The 10,317-nt window shown below is 35.7% G+C and overlaps 1 protein-coding gene across 1 annotated transcript; it reads left to right on the top strand.

The window, feature by feature from the left end:
* The first annotated feature begins 7,814 nt into the window (after positions 1–7,814).
* Positions 7,815–9,629, top strand: sem1 (SEM1 26S proteasome subunit). The gene is made up of 3 exons (XM_048201597.1): positions 7,815–7,987; positions 8,503–8,596; positions 9,390–9,629. The coding sequence occupies exons 1-3, from the start codon at positions 7,912–7,914 to the stop codon at positions 9,430–9,432; spliced, it is 213 nt and encodes a 70-aa protein (XP_048057554.1). The 5' UTR covers positions 7,815–7,911; the 3' UTR covers positions 9,433–9,629.
* Positions 9,630–10,317: the final 688 nt, after the last annotated feature.

Below are 10,317 nucleotides of genomic sequence, written 5' to 3'. Positions count from 1 at the left end.
TCATACTGCCAAAGTCACGTGATTTCAGTAAACGAGGCTTCGTTACGTGATGAGTGTTTTGAAAAGTTTTGAAATTTCAATGGTTCATGTGACTTAGGCAGTTTGATACACGCTCCGAAACACTGATTCGAAACAAAAGATTCGTAATGCTTCGAAGCTTCATGAAGCGGTGTTTTGAAATAGAGGCCTCACTGAGCCATCGGATTTTATCCAAAATATCTTAATTTGTGTTCTGAAGATGAATGAAGGTCTTACAGGTGTGGAACGACATTTTATTTTTGGGTCAACTAACCTTTTAAGGATTCAAATACAGGACTGACAACCGAATTCTGTTGCTGTGTGAACGTGGCCACAAATTCGTTTCAATGCGCTTCGTAAATGTTTATAGCTTAAATGTCTCACCCTGTACAATCGCTTATAAACTAAATAATGCCTATAAATAATGCTAATAGAAACATATTGTAGAATGGACTGTAAATATGCTGTTTTCTGATAACTTTTTATTTATTTAAACCAACATTTATATTATCATTAGTTTTATTATTGTCATTCAAAACTTGAGGTTATAAAAGTTTATTTTTATTACATTTATATAGTTATTACTAAAATAATTTTATGTAATAATTTAATAACTTATCCAAACTTGTTTGGATATTAGGCTATATTTATTGCTTTGGATTTTTATTTCTAATTTAATAACTTGTACAAAACATCCAGTGCTGGTTCGGATATAATATTTATTGCATTTATGTTTAATTTAATCAAATGTTATAATTGAATAACTTCATATAATTTTAACAATTAAAAGGTTGGTTCTGTGCATATTATGCAGATTTTGTATGACGGCATTTTTTGGAAGTAAATTGAGTTGTAAAACGTCACTCTAAATCAGTGTTCACCAACCTTTTTAAGCCCAAGATCCCTGACCTCGACCTTTTTGAAAGACAAGATCTACTTGATAGAAAAAGACAGCCCAGATTGTGTTTAGTATTTTTTTCGTGGTCATTGTAGATTCTGATTTATTTATTTATTTTTAGAAGCAACTTGGCCGATTCCGATACTGGTTGCAGATATTTATTATTAATATTATTATAATAAACAAAAATACATAGCCATTTCAAATTAGAGGGAACCACTGCTTTAATCACAATCCAAACAAAGATGCTACGCACGTTGCATGAGCAGTTGTTTTTTATTTGAATTAGATTTAATTTCAAGATTCAAAGCAAAAACAGAACGGTCTGACTTTATCTTTGTGAAATTATAAATGCTACACACAAAAAAAGAGCATGAAACAAAAACAGCATGCTGAATGAGACGCAGATTCACTCTCTGACAGAAGGTGGCGCTTTTATGGAGCAGCAGTGATACAGCGTTTCCTTGGTTACCGCTGTAAACAAAGTTGAACTGCGCTAATAATTAGCTACTTTATTCGGAGGTAAGAGGGAAATAAAATGTCATTGCCATCGAAATCTTCCTGAAGACTGATCTCCTTTTAGAGATGAATTCCTAATCCCTCACCCCCAATTCAATATTTATATTTTCTTCCTATATTTCGAGCATCGTGAACAGTGAGCTGCTCTGCCTGCTACAGAATTTTCTCCTCTTCGCGTCCGTCTTCAGCGTCTCTGGCCTCTTGTTAACGGCCGTTTACAGACTCAGACATAATGTGGGCTATTTACCTTTATCTGTCTGTCTCCAGAAAATAACATAAAATAAATACAAAAATACAATACAAAGACTGGAGAAATGTAATGTATTTTTGTACTCATATTTCTGTTATTTTCGCGAGCTACTGGAACAGTGATAAAGATCGACCAGTCGATCGCGATCGACGGGTTGGCGACCACTGCTCTAAATGATCTGTGTGGACAGAATGCCATTAAACACTCAATATTGGAGTGACACTGAATTTAGCTGCAGTGTATGAGCCTCATATTTTTGTCAGAACTACTTGTATTAATAGTCTTGTTAAAAATATCACATTTTTTAAATCTTTCTCAGACATGCCAAAATTTGTATTACATTTCCAGCACAGATCTTCCCATATAGCTCTGTTACAAGAAAAAAAAACTAGCATTATATTCCTCACAAAGAGCTTGATGTGTGTTCTGAACAAGGCAGGTATAAAAACCATAAATTGGACCCTTGGCATCACTATTCTTTGAAAAGTCCTAATGACAAATCACTACTTTCCCTTTCACCCCCTAGTATTTCATCTGCAGACTACCCATGGTGCTCTGGTCTCCTTAAAAGCTTGTCACTGGCCGAGCTGTTCAAACTTCGCCTTTGGCTATACTCTAGACAATTTTTCTTGGTTTCTTGCCCTAACTTACAGACACACAAGAGAGGCTTGATACTCTCCGTGATAGTTTCAAAAACCCAGGCAGTCACATTGGTTAAATGCGACCTGTCTACAGCTCAGAAACAGAGACGATTTTGCTAATGGCTCAATATGAAATATTTACTTAATCATGCACTTCCTAACATGTATGATCCTTGCGCAAGTGGTGCCGGAGTACTCAAGCGTAAATGGGGTTAGGGCAAAAATATATCCAGGCATCATGTAAACAAACAGCTAATTTGATTCTCACCCATTCCATATTAATTAGGGGATCTTAGACTGCAGGGTGTGTTAAAATATCATGAGCAAAAAAACAATAGTGACTTTTATGCTTGGTGTGTTTTGTGATCACCACACTTGCATTCTCAATTAGCCGCTAACTGCTCTCTGTATATGCGAATGTTTTTGTGAACTTCAAATTAAACGCTATCTTGGAAATAAGCTGTCTCACTCAATACGTCATGCATAATTTTATTTTCTTGAGAGTTGCAAAAACATTCACGCCTCCTCCACTTTACGGCGACTTCTCTTTGAGCCCGTAAAGCGCGGGTCAAGGGGACAAAGACTCATTGGAGGTAATGCTGAATGTTTACAAGAAATGCTAATAATTACGTCGCTAAACAGCCCGGCAAGCTGTAAAAACACACTACTTCAGACCTCAAGGGAGAAGAATGAGGATTATGCCCGTTGTGTTATCTTGCCAGCTCGCAACCGAGAGTCCACCGTTGACCAATGGGGTCTCAGAACCTACAGACACACACCCAGGTGACCACTGCATACACAGCCTTGTGAGTCTAACTACTTAATAAGTGGCTGTTAGAGGTTTTCCTGGACAAAGTCCAGAGCTGAAAGGGCATGCTAAAAAACAAGGACAGCTTCATTTATCAATCAGTCCAATCAGGGCTATTTCCGGGCCTATGTAGTCACATGGTGAGCATTACTCAATTCCATATTGCAACCTGAAATCAAGGAGAGTATAAAACACTGGTTAAATCAATATCGTTTCAGTTATGATGGACGATAATATATATGGTTTATAGTAGGCCTATGTATATTTGAACTGATCGTGGTCATAATCAACTGCAGTTTTACTTTGATCAAATCCAAAACACATTTTCCCTCTCCATTTATATGTTTTACAATATCCCTTCTGTACGCTTTGGAGGTCATTATATCCTGAAGAATGTTGCTTCATTTCCAATCCTCTTTATAGATGACAGATGAGAAGCGGGCAGGTATTAGAGTGGAACACTTTATCACTTACTCCGTAAGCCCCTTGATGAGCGACATTCACTTGAGAATGTCATTCCAGAGAGAAAGAGAAAGAGAGAGAGAAGCCACCAATCACAATGAACTACTGTAATGTGAGGTCGGACAAATATGACCATTGCAACTCCTAAATATTGTGTTGCCAAATATGTAATCTACTAATTTAATAATGCTTCATTTGCACACGCAGGGCTGAGGCCCAATGTTTATTGTCATTTTAAGTGGAATGTGGAATTAAAAAATGATTGTGTCCATATTTTGATAGAGGGTCTGATGAAATTGCGGTTCATATATGCTTCACACTGTTCATATATGAACTTCACATGTGTGACCCACAATATGCTATTCATCTTTTTTATGCCATGAATCATTTTGTTAAGAGCATTTAATATAAATAATGAGTAAAATTAACATTATATGCAGAATATGGCTTTGGGTTGTTTATGTAGCCATGACTGATGTGCTCTAAATAATGGAGTGTTTACATTGGAAAACATTTTCTTTATTCTGAGTTTATTTCGAGTTGCATGGAGTTCTTTGTTTCTGAGTATGTTTGTCTTGGACGGATATGCATTTCGCAGCAAATCTGGGGAAAAGCTGTGACAGAATGATGGAAACAGATCTACTGATGTATTATCTAAAATGTATGGAATAAAAAAGCATATACTTCCTTTTCACATTTTCAGGTATTTTTTATAATACTGCACAATCTGAAAAACATCAATTCTGTCTTGAGCTATAAGAGAATAACCACTGGATATCTGCATCAGTGCTGAAATAAATGTCTGTTCTTGCAACTTGAGATAGACCTCCCATATTTCATTTCACTCTTGCTGATAGCATTTATCAGCAAAATCCTGATAAATACAAAATATGCAACTTAAGCCTGAGCATAACTAAGCCGCAAAGGTGGACAGGATTACCGGACGGCTGGGACAGACATCAGATTGTATTGCCGTAAAGGGTCATTAGGCTGTTGGCAAACTGTACCTCAAGCTCCAGCTGACAGGCCTTTTCAAGAAAGACAGATGAAAAATATGAGAGTAAAATTCCTATTGACAGACAGTTGAATTAGAAAGGAAGAAAGATGGGTTGATTTTTTTTTTAAATATTTATTTTTTCACAAATTAACATATACTACCCTTTTGGAGTTCTATCACACTTTTTGACCTATTTATTTTTGTTAATAAAGGATTAGTTTACTTTAAAATTAAAATTACCTCAAGCCATCCTAGGTGTATATGACTTTCTTCTTTCTGATGAACACAATCGGAGTTATATTAATAAATATCCTGACGCATCCAAGCTTTATAATGACAGTCAACTGGACCAATGAGTTTGAAGCTGAAGAAAGTGCATCTATTCATCATAAACGTACTCCACAAGGCTCCGGGGGGTTAATAGAGGCCTTCTGAAGTGAAGCGATGTGTTTGTGTATGAAAAATATCCATATTTAAGAAGTTATGAAGTAAAATATCTAGCTTCCGCCAGACTGTATATTTATTATTATAACTCCAATTGTATTCATCAGAAAGAAGAAAGTCATATACACCGAGGATGGCTTGAGGGTGAGTAAAGCTTGGGGTAATTTTCATTTTAAAGTGAACTAATCCTTTAATTTAATATTTAAAAAAAGAATACCACATAAAACAAGAGCGGGTGGGTGGGATCAGATCTACATGACAGATATTTAGGAAGTATATCACTCAAAAGACCAAAGCTTTTTATTTAATGATTAAACTTTTTTTTCTCTTTATGATCATAATCATTATCCTCAAGAGTCAATCCTTCCTATTTGGAAAATAAGTTTTTCATTGCGAAACCAAAAGTTCATATATAGCACATGCACTTTTACGCCAATAGTCGGTCTTCAGGTGAAGCATTTGGCATTCTTCTATTTATGCCGAATGAAAGGGGCGATTATCTCATCAAGAGCCCTTGGACAGGTAGACAGGCCCGTGTTCTGGTGTGTTGTCACTTTCACTGGCAGAAGGAGAGTCGTGTCATTAATCTGAATGATCAGTGCGATGGGAGCTGGGGGTGATGATGGCCTCCGTCCTATAAAACCCTCCCGTCCCCATTGCTCGTCTTATAGCACCCCTCAGGCCATATTGTGATCTCCATCCTGATAAGGACCGGTGGAAGCGAGACTGCCAGACTGGCCGGGCAGGGTTGGAGCCTCTATGAGGACTCAGTTGCGATACTGTCCTGGAGGGGCCAATGAAAGGCATTCTCACATACGAAGAAAGGCTGCGAGTCAGTCTGGGCAGCCCCGCTGACGGCCCCCCTCCCCATCTCCTGAGACTCCAGGCGCCACAGTGTAACTGCAGTCTCAGGTATGCTCCACGGACACTGTGAGAGATTCCCAGGCCCTTACCTGAGATGGACTGCAATGATCCTTCCACTTTATTCCAAGGCTTCTAAGCCTTATGCAATTATTTGGATTAGTAATTCACCATCTTTCTGGCGCTAGTATAAATCTGAAGCAAAATGGGATTCTCCTCATCTCCATGTCCAGAATGTCCTCTGTTGTTTTACTGAGTTAGCTGGATTTGTCGGCAAAAACGAGCACACTGTCATCATCCTATCTAAATGACTTCCTTTTGCTGTCTACTTATATTTGGAGTTTGGATGATTACAAAATAATTTGAAAACAGAATTACTGAGTAGAATCTTGGTTGAAGTTTTCATCGTCTGTCAGCAAATTGGAGCCACAGGACAATTTTCATTGTGGCATCTGTGGTTTTGTGGTCTATGTGCTGTCATTTATCTAAACTACTCAATGTTCTTGGCTTTGGCTATAAGATGATTTTTGAAATACACCTTCTTTGGAGTGCTTTCTACTCATTTTCGTGCAGAATTTTTTTATATATATATATATATATATATATATATATATATATATATATATATATATATATGTGTGTGTGTGTGTGTGTGTGTGTGTGTGTGTGTGTGTATTTGTGTATATATGTACAGTACAGTCCAAAAGTTTGGAACCACTAAGATTTTTAATGTTTTTAAAAGAAGTTTCGTCTGCTCACCAAGGCTACATTTATTTAATTAAACATACAGTAAAAAACAGTAAAGCAGCAAATCAGCATATTAGAATGATTTCTGAAGGATCATGTGACACTGAAGACTGGAGTAACGATGCTGAAAATTCAGCTTTGCATCACAGGAATAAATTACTTTGTCAAATATATTTAAATAGTACACAGTTATTTTAAATTGTAATAATATTTTACAATATTACTGTTTTTTACTGTATTTTTAATTAAATAAATGTAGCCTTGGTGAGCAGACGAAACTTCTTTTAAAAACATTAAAAATCTTAGTGGTTCCAAACTTTTGGACTGTACTGTATGTATACGTATGTATGTGTGTGTGTGTGTGTGTGTGTGTGTGTGTGTGTGTAATATATATATATATATATATATATATATATATATATATAAATTCTGCACGAAAATGAGTATATATGTGTGTGTGTGTGTGTGTGTGTAATGTATATATATATATATATATATATATATATATATAAAAGTTTGTGCTTACATGATGTATGTATGTGTATTGTGTATATTTATTATGTATACATAAATACACAAACATGCATACATATATTTATCAAAAATATATTATATATATAAATATACATGTAAACATGTAAATATTTCTTAAATAAATACATATGTGTGTGTGTGTGTGTGTGTGTGTGTGTGTGTGTGTGTGTGTGTGTGTATTCTGTATATATTATGTAAACAAACTTTTATTTTGGATGTGATTAATCACGATTAATCGTTTGACAGCACATTATTATTTTATTTTATTTCAAAATTATGTTATTTTAAATATTATATAAAGAAATAAAGAATATAATGGTTTATTTATATATATTTACTATAGCAAATACATATTATTATAATATGTTGCTATATATTATATTTTAAAGTGTGTTATTTGCACAATTTAAACACAAACAAATAAATAAATAAATAATAAATATATATTTTCATTATTTATTTCAAACAAATAAATAATAAATATGTATTTTCAGAGAAAATCTTTTAGAGAATTACTATAATAAAGCTTATTCAGCTATATTCATTATACAGAGCCTTCATAAATAAACTGTTCAAAGCCTAGCTCATATAATAAATGCAGTGAAACCCTTATGCATGTCAAAGAGCTAATGTAAGCCCTATCCGTGCGCATGCGCACGCGCACATCACATTCGGTTATTACGTCGAGCGTGCTTGAGAAGCTGTGTTGATCTGCTGAATCGCTAGCACAACATGTCAGAGAAGAAACAAACAGTGGATTTGGGGCTGTTGGAGGAAGATGATGAATTTGAAGAATTCCCAGCAGAGGGTAAGTGAACTGAAAATGATTGTGTGTTTACTAGAAATGCACTCTTTTGTCAATTATAAACGCCAACAATATGACAGTGACTCAGCTAGCACTGCTATGCTAACCGACAAAATATTATTTGCTTTATTCAACAAATGGTTGGTTTGTCGCACTTGAAAAGAAAAGACATGAATGAAACACAATGTGGGTTGTTTCTTATAAAATATTTGAGCGCTCTATTCAACATACGTAAAAAAACAACAACACTACTACGCATTTATTAGCAGCTAGCATTTTCTAAAGCTAACAGTTTAACATTGTTTGCAGTGATTATTTCTCTTTTGCTTTGTAATTTAAATTCATAGACAATCATTGGGCGTATGTACTGAAGTTGGCGACCTTTAAATAATTAATTTAGACTGAAATGAACATGCTATATACAGCTTCTCACTATGCACAATGACTCGTGTTTGTGGACCTGGGCTGGCCTATGTAAGTACATCATCAGCCTCATTGAATTGTCATGTCATTCCCAGACTGGACAGGCCTGGATGAAGATGAGGATGCTCATGTTTGGGAAGATAACTGGGATGATGACAATGTAGAGGATGACTTTTCTAATCAGCTAAGGTAGGTTTTTACTTGCTGAATTTGTGTAATTATACATACAAAGAGGAGAAGAACGTAGGGCACGTTTTAATTATAGATGGTTAAATACTAAATATGGAGTGTACTAGCCTAATCTAAATTCACAACGAATGAATCCTGGTAGACGAGACTTACTTATTATTGTGTTTTCCTCTTGTCTATTGCTAGAGTCTTCAGACCCTGTGAAACCCACTTTTTTCTAAAGAATTTTGTGTGGTTACACTCATTTAGAAGAAAACAGTCCCTAAGGGATCCAATGGCCAATGGCTAACCGACACTCATGGTGGCCTCAAACCACATTTACAAACTTTCCTATGTGTGAGGACTTGACCTCAGTAAATATAGCCATTTAATATACTTGCATATGCAAAAAATATGAGTAGATCGCTATTCTGAAATGCTTTCCATCTGTTCCCCATATTAAATGCATTAATTTCCCTTTTCCTGAAGCCTAAAAGCTATAAATCTATTGATATTTTTCTGGAAATGTTTATGCTAGTGAATGTGTATAACACATTATTAATGAGACTTAATTGAGAAAAACAGTAGAAAAAAAATTGTAAGTTTTAGATTATTACAGTTTGAAGTTAACATATTGAGTTTGAGTTTTAAAATAAAGATTAATAAAATAATTTTAAAAAACACTTTTTTTAATATTCATAATAATGTTACAAATGTGAAAATTTGATTACTTTTACCAATTTAATTCTTTCTGTATTTATTTTGAGTTATTGCACTTTTTAACTTTCCCCCCACTTTTTTCCTTTCTTCTAAGAGCGGAGCTTGAAAAACACGGATACAAGATGGAAACCTCGTAACAGTGGATTACTTGAGCTGAAAATAGATTTTTCCACATTTGAATATTGTCAGCTTGCTCTGTCAATAGAAAATGTGATTTCTCTTATTACTTCTGTAAGAAGCCCAACATTGTAAAACGGGTCAGTTGAACCTGATATCAATGTTTTTCCCACTCCCTTGTGTTAATAATTGTGATAATAAAGAAATGTTTTCCCTATTCTGTTTCAGTTTTCTTATTTTATTTATAAGCAAAGCATTGTTTTGCATGCATGATTTATAATTATTTTTTTCTAATCAATCTAAAAAGCACAGGAAAGTCAGGTAAATATTATTAGGCAGTGAGCAGACTTTCATGAAACATTCAGTGTGATGCAGCTGCACACATCCATGGAGGGGCTCCAAGCCTTGATCTGAAACTGCTCCCTTGTGCCCTGACTCTTCCCCCTGAGCCCATACAGGTTTGGCAGAGTCTCTGGTGGGGAGATTATCCAGTGAAGTGTTTGTCAGAGGCATGGAGGTGGTCACAGCGTGAGGCCCCAGCCGGTCTTGCCTGGGCCTGCCCCCTCCCGACTGGGCCCTGCTCTTTTGCTCTTCACAGCACGGGCTCCCACACGGAACCAGAAGCCAATTTGCCCAGCCGCACTCCCCCCAGCAAAATGATTTCTCTGGATTTGTGGCTGCGTATCCCAAGGCCATAATGAGCTGAAATCAATGCCAGTAAGGCATCTCCTACCGCAGAGCAGTCCACCATTATTGCACTCGTTTTAAAGCCTCGTATTGCGCATCTTCTCTACCATTAATTCAAAATATCATTTGTTTTATAGCATAAATTCTTTGTGACTGAAATTTGAATGTTTGGCTATGACATGCATCACATTGGTTTATTATAACTGAGGGCTTTTCAC

The sequence above is a fragment of the Megalobrama amblycephala genome, linkage group LG9 (assembly GCF_018812025.1).
Source record: "Megalobrama amblycephala isolate DHTTF-2021 linkage group LG9, ASM1881202v1, whole genome shotgun sequence".
Taxonomy (NCBI): Eukaryota; Metazoa; Chordata; class Actinopteri; order Cypriniformes; family Xenocyprididae; genus Megalobrama; species Megalobrama amblycephala.
Note: the sequence above shows the minus strand (reverse complement) of the source record. Positions and strands in the feature narration are given on the sequence as shown.

What these genes read in the sequence shown, in the direction of transcription:
- sem1 (XM_048201597.1), top strand. Translation starts at nt 7,912, where the DNA reads ATGTCAGAGAAGAAACAAACAGTGGATTTGGGGCTGTTGGAGGAAGAT. An exon ending in TGAAGAATTCCCAGCAGAGG is followed by an intron (nt 7,988 to 8,502) that starts GTAAGTGAACTG and finishes TGTCATTCCCAG; the next exon opens with ACTGGACAGGCCTGGATGAA. An exon ending in GACTTTTCTAATCAGCTAAG is followed by an intron (nt 8,597 to 9,389) that starts GTAGGTTTTTAC and finishes CTTTCTTCTAAG; the next exon opens with AGCGGAGCTTGAAAAACACG.